The 20,360-nt window shown below is 46.6% G+C and overlaps 1 protein-coding gene across 1 annotated transcript in view; it reads left to right on the forward strand.

The window, feature by feature from the left end:
* The first annotated feature begins 3,296 nt into the window (after window positions 1-3,296).
* Window positions 3,297-20,360, forward strand: part of LOC143923728 (uncharacterized) — a 63,414-nt gene continuing 46,350 nt past the window's right edge. The window contains exons 1-2 of the mRNA XM_077447541.1: window positions 3,297-3,367; window positions 18,266-18,595. Coding sequence (XP_077303667.1) covers window positions 3,322-3,367; window positions 18,266-18,595 — 376 coding nt within the window. The 5' untranslated portion in view covers window positions 3,297-3,321. The remainder of the gene's footprint in view (window positions 3,368-18,265; window positions 18,596-20,360) is intronic.

Consider the following 20,360-nt stretch of genomic DNA (forward strand, 5'->3'; position numbering starts at 1 on the left):
ATTCCCTGGCCGATTTTTCTGAACATCCTCCGGGACCTCTGATGGATTATCAGACATTACAAGCTTGTCTCCTCTCAGGGGGGATTCCATCCGCTGGATGAAGGTCAGGGTGCCATTCTCACTCTCAACCCCCTGGCTGGTTGCCGCCGGCGACTCCAAGGCCTTACATGGGGGGAGAGGAGCAGAGGCAGATGGACCCGGGTCATCCATATGCTGAGGCTGATCCACGGAACATGCTGAGGACTGGCTGACAAACCTCCTCTCGTTTTCAAACTTTTCTTTAAATGCTCCACTTTTTTCTTTTAGTTTTCCCAACAATAAAGTTTGCTGCTTTACTTTTTCCTCTAATTCCTGTAGCTCAGGCTTCATGGCGGTGCGATTCTTACTCCAGGCCTGGAAGTATTTGGCTTTGAAGTTTTTAAGCTCCACTCTCAAAACTTTAAGTTTCTCCTCCGCTCTCCCAATCGCCCTAAAGCGATTAACAACCTTAAGGCTGAAAACGCTGGCATCCATACCAGGGCCCGGACCCACAGACAGATCCTCCACCTCCTCCTCACTGGGCCCCGTGTCATCAGGGGGATCCATCTCAGGGCCTCCCCCAGGATCAGGCATTATTCCTGGGCCAAGCTAGCAGGCAAGGCCCAGGCTTGAAAAATGGGTGGTTCTCACAGAGAGCTCTTTGGGTGTGTCCTCCTCCTCCTTCCCACTGACCACCAATGTAAGGATCATTCTTCCCATTGACCCCCAATGTAAGGGACATTCTTCCCACTGACTGCTGATGTAAGGGGCATTTTTCCCACTGACCACCAATGTAAGGGACATTCTTCCCACTGATCACCAATGTATGGAACATTCTTCCTATTGACTGACCAACATTGTAAGGGTCATTCTTCCCACTGAACCCCAATGTAAGGGTCATTCTTCCCACTGACCACCAATGTAAGGATCATTCTTCCCATTGACCCCCAATGTAAGGGGCATTCTTCCCACTGACCACCAATGTAAGGATCATTCTTCCTACTGATCACCAATGTAAGGAACACTCTTCCGACTGACCACCAATGTAAGGGACATTCTTCCCACTGACTGCTGATGTAAGGGGCATTTTTCCCACTGACCAACAATGTAAGGGTCATTCTTCGCACTGACCACCAATGTAAGGATCATTCTTCCCATTGACCCCCAATGTAAGGGGCATTCTTCCCACTGACCACCAATGTAAGGATCATTCTTCCCACTGACAACCAATGTAAGGATCATTCTTACCACTGACCACCAATGTAAGGATCATTCTTCCCACTGACCACCAATGTAAGGATCATTCTTCCCACTGACCACCAATGTAAGGATCATTCTTACCACTGACCACCAATGTAAGGATCATTCTTACCACTGATCACCAATGTAAAGATCATTCTTCCTACTGATCACCAATGTAAGGAACACTCTTCCGACTGACCACCATTGTAAGGATCATTCTTACCACTGACCACCAATGTAAGGATCATTCTTCCCACTGATCCCCAATGTAAGGATCATTCTTACCACTGACCACCAATGTAAAGATCATTCTTCCCACTGACCACCAATGTAAGGATCATTCTTCCTACTGATCACCAATGTAAGGAACACTCTTCCGACTGACCACCAATGTAAGGGACATTCTTCCCACTGACTGCTGATGTAAGGGGCATTTTTCCCACTGACCAACAATGTAAGGGTCATTCTTCGCACTGACCACCAATGTAAGGATCATTCTTCCCATTGACCCACAATGTAAGGGGCATTCTTCCCACTGACCACCAATGTAAGGATCATTCTTCCCACTGACAACCAATGTAAGGATCATTCTTACCACTGACCACCAATGTAAGGATCATTCTTCCCACTGACCACCAATGTAAGGATCATTCTTACCACTGACCACCAATGTAAGGATCATTCTTACCACTGACCACCAATGTAAGGATCATTCTTCCCACTGATCACCAATGTAAAGATCATTCTTCCCACTGACCACCAATGTAAGGATCATTCTTCCTACTGATCACCAATGTAAGGAACACTCTTCCGACTGACCACCATTGTAAGGATCATTCTTACCACTGACCACCAATGTAAGGATCATTCTTCCCACTGATCCCCAATGTAAGGGGCATTCTTCCCACTGACCACCAATGTAAGGGGCATTCTTCCAAATGACCACCAATATAAGGAACATTCTTCTGACTGACCACCAATGTAAGGAATATTCTTCCCAATGTCCATCGCTGTAAGGAGCATTCTTTTCAATGACCCCCAGTGAAAGGGGAAGCATTTTTTTTCCAATTACTAGATGACTTGTGTTCCCCTAACATGTAAACATTATTTTAAGGGTTCCTCTGATGTGATTAATGGCATTACAAGTGAATCTTTACCAGACTGGGTGAGGGTGGTCAAGCGACAATATAATCTCAAAATGTCCACTGACTGAGCAACTATACAATTCTAAAGGCAAGACCACATATGCCACCAAACTTCTCCAACAGGCAAATCTTTGCTTAAAGCGGGAGTCCACCGGGACTCCGCGTTTTTTTTTTTTTTTTTAAAAGCCAGCAGCTACAAATACTGCAGCTGCTGACTTTTAAATAGTGACACTTACCTGTCCAGCGCGCCCGCGATGTCGGCACCCGAAGCCGATCGCTCGCTCGTCTGTCGGGTCCTGCCGCCGCCATCTTGGGTATGGGAATCAGGAAATGGAGCCTTTCGGCTTCATTTCCCGGTTCCCTACTGCGCATGCGCGAGCCGCGCGGCGCAATCCGGATGGTCCCCGCTGCCTCTGGGAGCTGTGTGTTTCCCAGCAGGCAGCGGGGCACTTGCTGAAGGGGGCGGGCGCTTGCGGAAAGGGGCGTAACGTACGCCCCTTTCCGCAGAGAGCTAGCCCGGAAGTGGGTGCAGTTACCTGGATTATCCAATTATCCAGGTAACTGCACCCCCCTCCCCCCTGAAAGGTGCCGATTGTGGCGCCGGAGGGGGGGGGGGGGATTCCGATGAGCGGAGGTCCATTTTAGGGTGGACCTCCGCTTTAACTGTTCACACACAGTACATAGTAGTTGAGAAAATGTCTTGCAATGAGGATATTAAAGATGGTGGTATGTAAAAAACAAAACAAAAAACAAAATTTCTAACGTGGGGCTCTAGAACACAATTCAGGGTCAGTGTGTTGCAGCACACAAAACACTAGTTTCCCCCCAAGTTGTTATTGTGAATGAGAGGACCATTATACTCCCATATGTGAAAGTGAAAGTAATTTTGAACGGATTGCTATCTTGAAGAGGAAAGATGATTCTCCCTCGTTTTCTGCTGCTTCTGTACTTGCAAAAAACAGGTAAATTTTCAAAAATATTTTTCCTAACCGGTAGAGACCTCAAGGGGAATTATTAGGGGGCTAAGCAGGAAGATGTTTGTGGGAATCCCACTTTCTGGGCACTCTGTTAGTAGTAATGGATGGATGGAGGGATCTGTCTATTGTCCCTGCTCTGCAGCTGAACTGACTCCACACAATGCCTTCTTAAAGTGAACAGTTATATTATATTATTATATATATATATATATATATATATATATATATATATATATATAATATATATATTTTTTTTTATTATTGTATTTTATTTCCTAATGCTGTGCATTGTAGTTAATTCAATACAAGTCGAGCATTAGTCACCCATTCTCTCTCTGTTCCCTTTAAATATGAAATCAGTTGCAGACATTTTCTGTAGGAGTGGGGAAGGAAGCAGCTCAAGTGGGAAACTCCCCTCCTAATCAGAATGGTTACAAAGGGGAAATGCTGCTGATATAACACAACAATAATATGTAACATAAATACTGCTAAATAAATAAATACTGCTTCTGGACAACACACAATGCTACATACTATATAGAGATAGCTGATACAATTTTGCTGCTTTATAAAACATTGTGATTGTTAAGGTTTTATGCACATGGGTGGATTAAAATACTCATATCTATAGGGTTGCCACCTCACCCCTTTAAACCCGAACACATAGGAATTCCACAGGTTCTGAGGCTAATTTAAAGGGGTTGTAAAGGTAAAAATTTTTGGGGAAAAAACATCTGACACTGCCTGCGCCCCCAGCCCCCCCCCCGTTTTACTTACCTCACCCCTCGAAAATCCTGCGCTCGCCCCCGCCGTTCTTCTTCACCACTCAGCCTGGCTGCTGATTGGCTGGAGTGGATGGATGGAAAGCAGCGCAGCCATTGGCTCGCGCTGCTGTCAATCACATCCACTGACGCGGAGCGCCAGGGGGCGGGGCCGTGTGATACAGCGAGCTGCTATAGCCTCCCATAAACGTGAGAAGTACCTGCGGGAGGAAGCCGAGACAGCCGCCGAGGGACCCCAGAAGAGCAGGTTCGGGGCCACTCTGTGCAAAACGAGCTGCACAGTGGAGGTAAGTATAACATGTTTGTTATTTTTAAAAAAATAAAAAATTTACTTTACATTCCCTTTAAAGCAGTCATAAAGGGATTTTTTTTTTAAAATAACAAACATGTTATACTTACCTCCACTGTGCAGCTTCTTTTTGCACAGTGTGGCCCCGAACCTGCTCTTCTGGGGTCCCTCGGCAGCTGTCTCGGCTTCCCCCCGCAAGTTCTTCTATTGATCATGTGAGCTCCCTCGCATGGTGAGAAGTACTTGCGGGCGCACTCCCGTGATACAGCTGGTGGCTATAGCCGCTCGGCCCCACCCCCTGGCGCACTGCGTCATTGGATTTGATTGACAGCAGCACGAGCCAATGGCTGCGTTGCTTTCAATCCATCCACTCTAGCCAATCAGCGGCCAGGCTGAGAGGCAAAGAGGATGTCGGAGGCGAGTGCGGGACTTTCGAGGGGTCAGGTAAGTAAAACGGGGGGGGGGGGGCGGTATTGTCGCATGTTTTTTCACCTTAATGCATAGAATGCATTAAGGTGATAAAAAGTTTCCCTCTACAACCCCTTTAATGCAGGTAAGGCACCGAATGAGTTTCATTACCACCTTAATCAGCCTCAGAACCTGTGTAATTAATATGCGTTTTGGTTTTAAAGGGGTGACGTGGCAACCCTACCTATCTACCATGGATCTTCATGCCAGGAACTGGCAGAAAAGCATAAAAATGTTGGTTTTGATGCACATTTACAGGAGTATGGTGAACAGGAGTGTATGAGCGGAAACCCATTTCACTGGGCGTTTTGTATGCATGTGTTTATGAATGTATGTGTGTAAATTGTGCCAGTAAATTTCTCTCTGAATGCAGGTTGGGGGCTTTTTCTTTTAATGCTGCGAATGGTGCTCTACAATACAAATCTAAATGCCACAATCTGCATGCCAAAATTAAACTGCATTCAGAGGCACAAAAATAAAAGTGGAGTTTTTTTTTCTGCCTGTGTTCATATGAGACTTTATTTGCTGACTGATATATTACACTCAATTTTCGCTAGGCTTAACAAAATACTTGCAGACATCTATGTGCATCAACCCTTATTGTTGACAACAGGAGTTTCCACTGCTTCTGCCAAAGTTCTTATGACTTAACCACTTGCTCACTGGGCACTTAAACCCCCCTCCTATCTAGATCAATTTTCAGCTTTCAGCGCTGATGCACTTTGAAGGACACTTGCGCGGTCATACAACACTGTACCCAAATGAAACTTTTATCATTTTTTTTCACCCAAATAGAGCTTTCTTTTGGTGGTATATGATCACCTGTGCGTTTTTTTGTTTTTTTTTATGTAAAAAGACCGAATTTTTTTTTTGTTATAAAATTTTAAAACAGGTAATTTTTGTCCGTCATTGATGTACGCTGATGAGGCGGCACTGATGAGCACCGATAGGTGGCAGTGATGGGTACTGATGGGTGGCAGTGTTGGTCACTGATCGGTTCACTGATAGGTAGCACTTCTAGGTGGCACTGATTGGCACCACTGGTGGGCACTGATAGGTGGCACTGGTGGGCTTTGATAGGTGGCACTTGTGGGCACTGTAAGATGGCATAAATGAGGCGTAATTGCCTCTTTCTTTTTGGGACCGATGTTCCTTTAAGATGAGCCGGTGATCTGCTTTTTTTTTCTCCTCCGCTGTCAAGCTTTTGTTTTGATCATGTGATCAGATGACAGCTGATCACATGGTAAGGGGCCGGGATCAGCCCCTTACTCGGATCGGTGATCACCCGAGTCTCATTGACTTACGTAGGGAGTATGCACAGGGGAGGCCGTCATATGAATTCAGGAATTCAGATCCGCGCTGTGCCCATCATTTGGCCATAGCGCGGATGTGCAGTGGTTAAAGCAGTGTTTCACTCAGTTTCGTGTTTATTAAAGGTCAGCAGCTACAAAAAGTTGGGTGTTTTTTTCAACTGCCCCTGAACTCTCCTCTGTTATCTTAGTTGTCCATGTACACAGGGTCATTTATACTCATTTCTAGGCAGTTGAGTTTAGAGGCATTTTTTAGAAAGTCGTTCAGAAGCTAGTTTAGTTTTACAGGCATTTCAAACTCCAAGAGCGTCTAAGCGTGGCTAAATGAGCCTAAAGGCAATAAATTGCATTTAGCCGCATTTTGTTTACAGGTGTTTTTCATTTTTGGTTTCATTATGCTCGTAATCCAAGGTTCCACTGTATATCGGCGTGCATCAGTCGGCAAGTGGTTAAGTGTTGGATACTATCTGTCAAGTTAAATCATTCAGGAGAGGTTGTAAACCCTTAAGGTTACAGGCATTTTTTTAAAGCAGAAAAATTGTGTTCAGGACTGTAGTTTTACAAGTATTTCAAGCGCCAAAACCTTGTGTAACCGCAGGTAACAGTTGTAAACCGTATTTATGCGCATTTGTGTTTTTAAAGGGGAAAATGTTTCTGATTTCGAATGACCAACTTCTGTAGAACACAGAGGGCTACGTACAGATTGAAAATGTCCAGTTCCAATCTAATTCCTCTAATAAACCATGCCATTAATATGCGTTATTGTTATAGTAGTTATTATAGTTGAATATATCATTTACATTGTATTGAATATATAACTCTGAGCTTCATTACTTCTGTTGTATATTATGTACTTAACCTATTGTCAAATACTCTATTGTATGTTCAATAAAATCTTTTTGACAAGGAAAATCCAGTTCCCTCTAAGCTGGGCGAATTTTGACCGCCACCCCCGGTCGTCTCCAAGCTTACCGGACCCGCCAGTAAGCCTGGATCTGATCAAATCTGTCAGGTGCCTGGGCAAGTGAGTGCAAGATAGCTCTATGCCCTTGGAGGACCAGAGTGACGTCTGACTTCACTTTCGCCTCTCAGGCTTTTCTCTTTTTTTGGTAAATGAGAGATCTGCGGTCTTTTTGACCCAAGATCTCTCAATAAGTCCTCATGCACACTGGACATTTTTACAGCTGATGTTTTTGGCTTCAGCCATTTTTTCTGCAGCCAGTAAACTCTCCAGCATGTTATCTGTTGTGTCCATTTACACATAGGCTGTTATCAGCATTTTTTGCCAGGGGCAATTTCTGGCTGGAAAAAAACCCAGAACTAGTGGGTTTTAAGAGGAGGTTTTCAGCTGTAAAAATGCTCTAACTCTGATAAAAGCTTAAAAACACTGAAAAACGTGGCTGTTCAACCTTTATCGTTGTTTTTGAGCCATAAGCTTTTGTGGGAGTAGTAGTTTTGCTAAACACACAACACGCTGAAAAATGCTGTAAAACTAATTCTACAGCTACAGCTTTCTACAGCTAATGCTACTGATGTTTTTATAATGTCCAGTGTACATGAGGCCTAAAGAGGATCTATCATGCTTATTTCTATTGATGTTTACATTCCTTGTAATAGGAATAAAAATTATAAAAAAAAAAAAATGCATTGTTATTAAACCTCTTTAACCAGTTCCTGACTGCCACATGTACTTATACGTCGACAGAATGGCACGGCCAAGCAAATGGGCGTACCTGTACGTCCCTTTGAATTTGTTGCCGTGCCATCACGTGCACACTACCGGCGGCGCACGCGCACACCTGCCGTGAGCTCCATGAGTAGGATCACGGGTCCTGCGGACTCGATATCTGCGGGGATATCGAGCTTGAGAAAGGAGTGCGACTGTCACGCCATTCACGGACAGCCGGCTCGAGAAACGCGTTGCACTTCCAGTGACGTCATTACCCTTCGTCTGGATCACAGCCTGTCTACCAAGTCATGTTCTGATGTCCATTCACCGCTGCCAGCAAAACACCATCTAGCGGCTATGGGAGATGAACACAGGGACAGCTAATCCACTCCAGCGATTGACTCCACTGACAATTTACATTGTATGAGACCATGCAATGCCTTACATTCACTACTGAAATGTGAGTTTGACTTGTTTTTACATATTAAAATTACCGTATATACTCGAGTATAAGCCGAGATTTTCAGCCTCTTTTTTGAGGCTGAAAGTGCCCCCCTCGGCTTATACTCGAGTCATCGCCGTCTGTCTGCCCGAACAGCGTGTCGAGCAGACAGACAGCGGCCATTCTAACTTTCAAAAGCCGCGCCTCCCTGTCTGTGATAGGCGGAACACAATTTCCCAGCAGTCTGTGTTCCGCCTATCACGGACATCCGCTCATCCTCATACTACGGACGAGGATAAGAGGATGTCCGTGATAGGCGGAACACAGACTGCTGGGAAATTGTGTTCCGCCTATCACAGACAGGGAGGCGCGGCATTTGAACAGGGGAATGGGCGCCGACGAAGAGCGGTGATCCTGGGACGGGACCGGACGGAGGCTCGGCTCGGGACGGGACGGGACCGGACGGAGTCTCGGGACGGGACGGGACCGGACGGAGTCTCGGGACGGGACGGGACCGGACGGAGGCTCGGGACGGGACGGGACCGGACGGAGGCTCGGGACCGGACGGAGGCTCGGGACACAGGTAGGCTGGACACACAAGGCCACACACACACACACACACACACACACACACACATGGATGGACACACACACACACAGGGATGGATGGATGGACACACACACAGGGATGGATGGATGGACACACACACACACACAGGGATGGATGGATGGATGGACACACACACACACAGGGATGGATGGATGGATGGACACACACACACACACAGGGATGGATGGACACACACACACACAGGGATGGATGGATGGATGGACACACACACACAGCGATGGACAGGCATATCTCACCCTCGGCTTATACACGAGTCAATAGGTTTCCCAGTTTTTTGGGGGTAAATTGGGGGCCTCGGCTTATACTCGGGTCGGCCTATACTCGAGTATATACGGTACTATACAGTCTGCACCCAGGGGCGCCGCTTTTTTTCTTGTCTTTTTAGTGTTTTGGGAATGAAGTTCTGTTTCCATTGGATGGCTGCCAGAATTTGTGGACTGTGATTTTCCAGCCCTCTCCCCCATCCTGCCAATTGACATTGTCATTTTCATGTAGTTACAACTCTCTTTTATATGTTATGGACTTTATTCATTCAATGTGTACTTTTATTGCATAATTTATGCTCATCCTGCATTCTAGTTTACCAACTGTGGATCATTGTTGTCGTTTTGCGCCAGTTACTTGTATTATTTAGTGAGTCGGTCCCACTTTCTTCCAATGGAGGTGTGCTGTATCAACTTCTTAAACACCGCTTGATGATGCTCTGCCTGTGTTCTGCCGAGAAAGCTCCCCCCCATCGGATAGTGTCTGCCCCGTACTGCACATGCTCAGCGCTTGCGCAGTACGGAGGACAAGGAGACACCGAAAGTCTCCTAAGTTGAACAGGTGACCATCAGCTGTACATGGCGCCTACGGACTTAATAGTCACCGCTTTGTAATAGGGCCCCTTGCGGGCTCGCTTCGCTCGCCACGTTTCGGGCACGGCCTCGCCGCGCTTGGCATATTTTTATTCTAATGCCTTGTACACATGGTGGGACATTCTGACAACAAAATGCATCAGATTTTTTCAGATGGAGTTTGTGCCAAACTGTCATGCATACACATGGTTGGACAAAGTTGTTGGAAAATCCGATCGTTCTTAACGAGGTGACGTACAACACGTACGTCGGGACTATAAACGGGCCAGTAGCCAATAGCTGTGGTCTCTTCTTTTATTCTGAGCATACGTGGCACTTTGTCCGTCGGAATTGACTACACAAGATCGGATTTTGTTGTCGGAAAATTTTAGATCCTGCTCTCAAACTTTTGTGTGTCAGAAATTCAGACCGAAAAAGTCCGATGGAGCCCACACACGATCGGATTTTCCGACAACAAGATCCGATCGCACATTTTCCGTCAAGGTCCAACCGGGTGTACAGGGCATTACTCTGTATCCACTTGGATGGTGGGGCTTGAACCTGAACTTAGTGCGTAGGCGCCGTGTAGAGCTGACGATCAGCTGTTCCCCTTCAGAGACCTTCACCGTCTCCTTTGTCCTCCGTACTGTGCAAGCGCAGTATAGGGTGGACACTATCCGATGGGGGACATTTTTCGACAAGACACCGGCCATGGTGGAGTGTGTATGGTCACGAGGACTGGAGCGCAAGCTAGTATCCAGGCGAAGGATACCAGTTTTTTCAGTTTTTTAGAAAGTTTTTATATTTGCACCCAGAGGTGCCTCTTCTTCCCTTTTTATACTTATACACCATATAATTCAAAGAAAAAGCAGGAAAAGTCCTGCTAAAAACTTCAAGTTATGATTTGAAATAAGTCAGCCCCATTTCTTGGACGTGCTCTTGGCTTTTCCTCTGTCATATGACCTGGAAAAGCTAATGCCGCGTACACACGGTCAAACTGTATGACGTACTTAGTCTGGCGGAAAAGTATGCCAGACTGTCCGTCGGAATTTCCGAACGGGCTACTTGCCCACACACGGCACTTTTTGAGCGGACTAATACGGCGTACTAAGTCCGCCGTACTATCCGCCCTACTTTTGAAATGAACGGACTCGCCCACACACGCGGAGGAAAGTCCGCTCATTTCGAGCGCGTCTCCAGGTAGGCGGGGCCCGCGAAGGAGACGTCGCTGGCCCCGCCGCCTGGTATGGACTTAAAGGGGAACCCCAACGCCGAAAAAAATCGGCGTGGGGGTCCCCCCCAAGTCCACAACAGACCCCCAACATGGGGGGGTGCCTTGAGGAAGGGGGGGCCGCGCGGCCCCCCCACCCCAAAGCACCTTGTCCCCATGTTGATGAGGACAAGGGCCTCTTCCCGACAACCCTGGCCGTTGGTTGTCGGGGTCTGCGGGCGGGGGGCTTATCGGAATCCGGGAGCCCCCTTTAATAATAAGAAGAACCGAAGAGGGGGACAAGACCCCCGAAGTCGAGATAAGAGGCCAGCGGCGAGGAAGAAAGCCAGACTCCTCCGCTAGCAAAAGAGCTACAAGAAGATAGCGGAGGAGTCCGGCGAGAAGACCCCCGAAGACGGAAGACCCCCGGAGCTGTGCAATAAAGTATTTTATCTCGTGTGTTGTGTTTTTTTTTGTACTTTTATTTTACAGGTGAATGGGTAGGGGTACATTGTACCCCATACTCATTCACATAGGGTGGGGGGCCGGTATCCGGGGGCCCCCTTATTAAAGGGGGCTCCCGGATTCCGATAAGCCCCCCGCCCGCAGACCCCAACAACCAACGGCCAGGGTTGTTGGGAAGAGGCCCTTGTCCTCATCAACATGGGGACAAGGTGCTTTGGGGTGGGGGGGCCACGCGGCCTGGTTCGGCTCAGGAGGGGGGGCGCTCGCTCGCCCCCCTTTCCTGGCCGGCCGGGTAGCGTGCTCGGACAAGGGTCTGTTGTGGACTTGGGGGGGACCCCCACGCCGTTTTTTTTCGGCGTTGGGGTTCCCCTTTAAGTCCATACCAGGCGGCGGGGCCAGCGACGTCTCCTTCGCAGGCCCCGCCTACCTGGATACCCGCTCGAAATGAGCGGACTTTTCTCCGGGCGGGAAAAGTCCGCTCATTTCAAAAGTATGGCGGACTGGCACACACACACGGCCGGATTGTCTGCCGAAATGCGAGTACGACGGACAGAATTTCGAAAAAAACGAAATTCTTAGTATGCCGGACTGCACGCTGAAAAAGTCCGCTGAAGCCCACACACGAGCGGACTGTCCGCTGAAATGTGTTTCGGCGGACTAAGTAGGCCATACAGTCCACTCCTGTGTACGCGGCATGACAATGTATAATGCCTAGAACTGGCGGCAACAAAGGGGAAAATCCAGTTCTGTAACTTTGTTCCAGATGACGTCTCTTAATTAGAACAAAGCCAAGAATGGTTGTAAACTGTATTTGCAAACTTAACTGAATTCCAGTCTCCTGATCACCCCGGAGGCAGGGGCGCTTCTGGAGGACGGTTTTGTTGCAGTTCATTTGTATGACAAGGTCATTCATTCATTGAAGAATATTCATTTCTAGCAAAGTACCTCATAGAGATAATTTTACATTTCAAACTGGAGGACGGCTGTTATTATTTTGTCTCCATGCCCTGATTTTCTCATTTTCCTTTTTTTACTGTGTGTGGAACAATCTCTTTCAGATTCAGAACATTTTATTAATCCAAAAAGGGGAATTATTTATTTTGCTGCTTTAACTATCAACTGATTCTCAATTTCGCTTAAAAAAAACATGTCTCTTTATAGTGCTGATAGAAGCAAAGGATTCACACAGGTTAAAGTATAACTAAAGGCAATTTTTTTTATTTTTATTTTTTTTTTATTGCTGTCTGTGCCCCTGTTAGGGAGACCCCCCTCTCTATTTGTCCTGTTTACTATTATCATCGAAAGTAAAAAGAAAATCTGAAAATTTTGGGTTGTCCCTAGAAAAGTAATAGAGGGCAAATCTTTCAATAGGGACACTAGTTCTGGTGGCCTAGGGGTCCCCAAGAATTCCCTTAATTTGTAGCTATTTCCTCTCATTTCCTGTTTGGCTATGGGACAGGAAGTGAAGGAGGTAAATCTCCACAATGGGACATTGATGATGAAAAAAAACAACAATCTTACAGGGCTTACAGTATAACCCTCCCTTACTCTAAAAAAATAATAATAAAAAAAAGGTTGGCCTATAGTCCTACTTTAAGGGTTCATGCATACTGCATCTCAAAGAAGCGGTTCCTACAGGCCTTTGAGCTTTTTTTGAGCTCTCATTTTTTCTGCCTGGAAACTCCCCTCCATGTTAGCCAATGTGTCCATGCACACTATAGCTTTTTCAGAAGCTTCCAGGCATATGCTATAGGCTAGGGTGACCAGACATTCCAGGTTTTCGGGGAAAGTCCCCAGACTAAGGACACTGTCTCTGGACCCAGTCTGTCCCCAGTTATGTCCCCTGGATTCAGGGCCAGATTAACCTAGACAGGACATCCCATGCTAGCTGAAAAACAGCCTGGTTGCTCGGATGCCGATGCCCCCTGCTGGACAATCTCACTGCCACTCTTGCCGCTGTTCAGTAGAGAGGCAGAGCCAAAAATGTACTGTGTGGATGGCTGAGACTGGGAGGTGAGCAGATGGGGGTTGGAGTGTTCCGTCAGATTAGGCGGCACATCAGAATTGGTAACAAATTCAGAGGTGTTCTGTCACATTAGCAAACCTGTGAGGTCAGCATGTTTGCCGCTGCTTTTAAATTTTAACATGTAAACAGTCCATCTGATTTCCAAATACTGTATTTAAGCATATATGCTCCGTTTCCTGTTAAAAATAACTGTGGTATGCAAAACTCCGGTGGGTGTAACAAGATGTCCGCTTGCAACCTTCTCGGTGTATCATTACTGTGGAGGAGTGCGGGGTGTAGCAAGATGGCGGTGACGAAACGTCACTTTCGTTACCAATTCTGACAGGTCGTCATTTCTGACGGAACAGGGTTCTGTTTGTACATAGGTGAGGGCAGTGGAGGAGCAGGGGTCAGAGCTGATGCAGCTGCGTAAAGAGATGGAGAGTTTACAGTAGCTGTTGTGGGGGAAGGGCTAAGAAGTGGCTGCAGAGATAATCTATGAGAGAAGGGTGCAGAGGTGAGCTATGGATGTGGGGGCAGAAGTGTCCTCTGTGCAAAGCAAACCTCTGAACCCTGCACTCTATGCCTACCACCCTCCTGTATATTATGTAGTCCTATGCCCAGCACTCTGTGTGTTATGCAGTCCTGTGCCCAGCGCTCTGTGTATTATGCCGTCTTGTGCCCAATGCTCTGTGTATTATGCCGTCTTGTGCCCAGTGCTCTGTGTATTATACAGTCCTGTGCCCAGTGCTCTGTGTATTATGCAGTCCTGTGCTGAGCGCTCTGTGTATTATGCAGTCCTGTGCCCAGCGCTCTGTGTATTATGCAGTCCTGTGCACAGTGCCCTGTGTTTTATGTAGTCCTGAGCCCTGCACTCTGTATTATGCAGTCCTGTGCACAGTGCTCTTTGTATTATGCAGTTCTATGCCCAGCGCACTGTGTTTTATGTAGTCCTGTGCCCTACACTCTGTGTATTATGCAGTCTTGTGCCCAGTGCTCTGTGTATTGTGTAGTCCTGTACCCAGCGCTCTGTGTATTATGTCAGGGCTCAAAATTTCAAGTCCTGAGATACTAGCCGGGCCTTAAGGGTTACTCGACACCAGTTGACCCACCCAATCCCTACCATGTACCGTCCCTAATTCCACCATCATAAATGATCTGATGAAATGACACTTAAATGTTCTATGCAGAATTAAGTTACAAAAATAAATATTAACAACAACTTTATCAGTGCAGCCTCACCAGTGCCCACCATTTCAGCCTCAGTTCACCTGTGCCCACCATTACAGCCTTAGCTCACCTGTGCCCACCATTATAGCCTCAGCTCACCTGTGCCACCATTGCAGCCTCGCCTCATCTCACCCGTGCCCGCCATTGCAGCCTCAGCTCACTGTGCCCGCTATTGTAGTCTCAGCTCACCTGTGCCCACAATTGCAGCCTCAGCTCACCTGTGCCACCATTGCAGCCTCAGCTCACTGTGCTACCATTTCAGCATCAGCTCACTGTGCCTGCAATTGCAGCCTCAGCTCACTGTGCCATCCATTGCAGCCTCAGCTCACTATGCCACCATTGCAGCATCAGTTCACTGTGCCAATATTGCAGCCTCAGTTTACCTTAGGATCATCACGGGGAAGAGGAGAGCTGCAGGATCACAATCGATAGCCCGCTGTAACAGTTTACATTACAATTGCCTCCACTTGTGTTACACACAACCCCGCCTCCTGACCCCGCACCTGTATTAGACAGAACATGTCCTAGAATTTGACTGACTCCTTGTCAGAAGCAATTTTCCACTCGCTTAATGCAAGTAGGCAAGTGGAAAATTTGAGGGCTGTACTATGTAGTTCTGTGCCCAGCTCTCTGTGTATTATGTAGTCCTGTAACCAGCGCTCTGTGCATTATGCAGTCCTGTGCCCAATGCTGTGTGTATTACGCAGTACTGTGCCCAGTGCTCTGTGTTTTATGTAGTCCTGCAACCAGCGCTCTCTGTACTATGTAGTGCTGTGCCCAGTGCTGTGTTTTTTATTCAGTCCTGTGCCCAGCATTCTGTGTATCATGCAGTCTTGTGCCCAGCGCTTTGTGTACTAAGCAGTCTTGTACCCAGCGCTCTGTGCGTTATACAGTCCTGTGCCAAAAATATATATATATATATTTCCCCGGATTTCATTTTAAAAGACGCCCAAAAACACGTGAAAAAGTCTTAAAAAGGCATGAAAAGGCTCAAAGTAACACACACACAAAAAAATATAGGAAAAATGAGCCAAGGGGAGGATTCGTAACAAAAGAAATAAAAAAAAACCTTATATTCAAAAAAGCTCAAAGGAGCTCAATAAAAACTTGCAAAAGAGCACAAAAAAGTATACGTTTCTTCAAGCTGAAAAAAAGCTTAAATGCCTGTAAAAGCATTTTTTTTTTTGCTGGGATTGGCCACAGTGACCACATAGTACTTTCAGCGAGCCGGTACAGTAATCTAATATTGGTCATCTCATCTCTCCCCACTAAGCACCAGGACCCCCCATCTCTCCTTACTAAGTGCCAGGACCCCCTATCTTCCCCCCACTAAGCACCAAGACCCCATCTCTCCCCACTTAACACCAGGACCCCTCATCTCTCCCTCACTAAGCACCGAAACCCACCTATTTCCCCACTAAGCACCAAGACCCCCCCATCTCCCCACTAAGCACCAAGAACCTCATCTCTCCCCACTAAGCACCAAGACCCCCATCTCTCCCCACTAACCACCAAAAACCCCATCTCTAAACCAATAAGCACCAGGACCCCCTACCCCCCCACTAAACACCAAGACCCCCCTCTCTCCCCACTAAGCACCAAGACCCCCCTCTCTCCCCACTAAGCACCAAGACCCACATCTCTCCCCACTAAGCACCAGGACCCCCCCATCTATCCCCACTAAGCACCAGGACCCCCTATCCCCCCCACTAAGCACCAAGACCCCCATCTCTCCCCACTAAGCACCAGGACCCCCATCATTATGTGTATTATGTACTATATCCTCAACTTCTTACAACTTTGGACTGATACCTTCCACCAGTGGGATCTGCACAGATATTACTGAAGGACATAGTGACCCTGTCCACTGCCTTTTTGACCAACTGTGGGGACTTATAAACCAAATGGTGTCTTTTGCCTTCTGCATTTGGCCAATTATAAAAGCCTTGTAGTACTAATGCCGCATACATACGACCGTTTTTTACATCAGAATAAACTCTGACGGTCTTTCCACTGAAATGGACTTGCCTACAAATGATCACACCAAAGTCAGTTCGTTTACAATGCGGTGACGTACAACACATACTGCGAGACTAGAAAAAGGAAGTTCAATACCCAGTAGCCAATAGCTGCCCTTGGGTTTTTTGGTCCGTCGGAATAGCATACAGACGAATGGTTTTCCCGATAGGAATTGATTCCGTCTGAACGATTTAAAGCATGTTCTATTTCTAGGTCCATCAGAATAATAAAAAAAAAAAGTCAGATGAAGCCCACACAAGATCGTAATATCCGATGAAATGATTCCGTCTGACCTTTTCTGCCTGAAAGTCCGGTCGTGTGTACGAGGCATACCGTATATACTCGAGTATAGGCCGACCCGAATATAAGCCGAGGCCCCCAATTTACCCCCCAAAAAACTGGCAAACTTATTGACTCGTGTATAAGCCGAGGGTGAGACATGCCTGTCCATCCCTGTGTGTGTGTCCGTCCATCCCTGTGTGTCCGTCCATCCCTGTGTGTCCGTCCATCCCTGTGTGTCCGTCCATCCCTGTGTGTCCGTCCATCCATCCCTGTGTGTGTGTGTGTGTCCATCCATCCATCCATCCCTGTGTGTGTGTGTGTCCATCCATCCATCCATCCCTGTGTGTGTGTGTCTCCATCCATCCATCCATCCCTGTGTGTGTGTGTGTCTCCATCCATCCATCCATCCCTGTGTGTGTGTGTCTCCATCCATCCATCCCTGTGTGTGTGTGTATCCATCCATCCCTGTGTGTGTGTGTCTCCATCCATCCATCCCTGTGTGTGTGTGTCTCCATCCATCCATCCCTGTGTGTGTGTGTGTGTGTGTGTGTGTGTGTGTGTGTGTGTGTGTGTGTGTCCAGCCTACCTGTGTCCCGAGCCTGTGTCCCGAGCCTCCGTCCCGTGCCTTGCCTCCGTCCCGTGCCGTGCCGTGCCGTGCCTTGCCTCCTTGCCTCTGTCCCGTGTCGTGCCTTGCCTCCGTCCCGTCCCGTGCCGTGCCGTGCCTTGCCTTGCCTCCGTCCCGTGCCTTGCCAGGATCGCCGCTCTTCGTCGGCGCCTCGGCGGCCATTCTAAAATTCAAAAGCCGCGCCTCCGCCTTCGCCTGTGATAGGCGGAACACTGAATTTCCCAGCAGCCTGTGTTCCGCCTATCACGGACATCGTCTCATCCTCGTCCGTAGTACGAGGATGAGCGGATGTCCGTGATAGGCGGAACACTGACTGCTGGGAAATTCAGTGTTCTGCCTATCACAGGCGAAGGCGGAGGCGGAGGCGCGGCTTTTGAATTTTAGAATGTCCGCTGTCTGTCTGCTCGACACGCTGATCGAGCAGGCAGACAGCGATGACTCGAGTATAAGCCGAGGGGGGCACTTTCAGCCTCAAAAAAGAGGCTGAAAATCTCGGCTTATACTCGAGTATATACGGTAAGTGTCTGCTGATTTTCTATAAACAGTATATAAACATGCAACTATATATGTTACATCTTGCTCTCCCCTGTGTATTATCATACGTTGTTCTCTGTCTACAGGTCACGCTCTGCAGCTGATTGTTCCCATATCTCATCGGGTAATAATGGGGGAAGATGTGAAAATTTCCTGCTCATTCACGGTCAATAACCCTCCTATCATTCAGAAATTTCTTGCAATATCCTGGTACTTTCAGGGAAAGGAAATATTAAGTGTTCAGAATGCAATTGTGAAATCGAGAGATCCTCGCGTGTCCTATACAGGCCGAGTAGAAGATGGAATCGCTGATCTGTCCATATCAAATATAACTATAATGGACGGAGGGATCTATAAATGCTCCATACTGTACACCCCAAAGAGGGAGGAGAAGGAGATAAGACTAGAACTACAAGGTAATCATGTTAGTCTATTTACCCAACTCTGTGTGTTTACTGCAGACTAACATGTTACTTATTGACTTTGACAGATGAAACCTGAACTTAATTTAAAGATTAACTAAGTAGCAGCAGTATAATGTTAATATAGCTGGATATATTCACTGACAAAAACATTTCAGATGCTCTTCTCTTAACCACCTCAATACAGTGCACTTTCACCCCCTTCCTGACCAGACCAATTTTCAGCTTTCAGTGCTCTCACAGTTTGAATGACAATTACTCAGTCATCCAACACTGTATCCATATGAAACTTGCGTCCTTTTTTCCACACAAATAGAGCTTTCTTTTAGTGGTATTTAATCACTAGTGGGTTTTTTATTTTTTGTGCTATAAATAAAATAAAACGTAAATTTTGTGAAAAAAATGCCTTTTTCTTTGTTTCTGTCATAAATTTTTGCTAATTAGTAATTTTTCTTCATAAATTTTGGCCAAAATGTATACTGCTGCCTATCTTTGGTAAAAATAACCCACATTAGTATATATTATTTGGTCTTTGTGAAAGTTATAGAGTCTACAAACTCTATAACAGGCCAATGGCTGTTTACCAGCGTCGGTGACGAGCAGTGTTCCCGGGGAACACGCCGCCACCGATGTGCACGCGCAGCGCGCTCACGATCGCATGCATGTGCTGTGCCCAGTCGGGGTGTGACCATCTGTGATCGGCCGTGATGAAGTCAACGTGGTAAACAGCCATAACCAATGGCTGTTCACCCCCTTCGGTGGCGAGCGGTGTCTCCGTGACACGCCGCCACCGAAGAAACAGGGATACGCGCGCACGATCGCGCGCATTCCCTGTTTAAACGGGAGGCCGTCATATGACGGCCTCCCGCCACAATAGCTGCGCCGCCTGGCCGTCATTTGACAGCCGGCGGGCAGCAACTAGTTAATTATAATGCAATTAGAAGCCTAGTCCCAATATTTACCTAAATCTCAAAACAATACGCATGAAATATATGTGCGAGTATTAACATACGGAAATTGCTTATGTTCTTCATATCTAACTTCGAATTTCATATAATTGGTTGCTAAAAATAGAGATTTGTTATTTTTATATAGAGAGAGAGGCTAATTTGCTCATCCTCTTTCATCATCATGATTATCATCACCATCTAGCTCAGGCTAGTCCAACCCGCAGGCCAAGCCAGAGATCATACTTAGTTAAAAATGTTGATTTTTTTGGATTTTTTTTTGTAAATGTGTTTACACTTAAGCCCCATACACACTATCAGATTTTCTGAAGATTTTTTCCTTCAGATTTACCAAAACCATATAATATGAGGTCAAACCTTAGGAGTTTCAATGTGTATGCAATCAGGCAGGTCCTTGCACTACATGGTTTTGGTAAATCTGAAGACAAAAATCAGTTGAAAATCTGATAGTGTGTATGGGGCTTAAGTGAACACATGCGGCCGAAGAAACATTTGACAGTGTCTCTGTACTGAAATTTTATACATTTTATCTTCCCAAAGAAAAATCTCCCACTCTTCACAAGCATGCCTTATTCATGTCATTAGATTTCGGCAGCACCTATATTTGTGAGCAACTATTTCCAAGGATGATATAGACGAAGGAAAAAATTAGAAGCAAGCTAATTATCTGATGAGCACCATGAGAATTCATTGAGAATTGTTACTACATCCATCAAAAAAGATATTGATGAGTTAGTTTATCAAAAACAGTGTCAAATACACTAGTTTTATGTTTCCCTTTGTTACTTTTA

The sequence above is a fragment of the Lithobates pipiens genome, unplaced genomic scaffold (assembly GCF_037356315.1).
Source record: "Lithobates pipiens isolate NorthernLeopardFrog02 unplaced genomic scaffold, aLitPip1_a1.2 Scaffold_22, whole genome shotgun sequence".
NCBI classification, from domain to species: domain Eukaryota; kingdom Metazoa; phylum Chordata; class Amphibia; order Anura; family Ranidae; genus Lithobates; species Lithobates pipiens.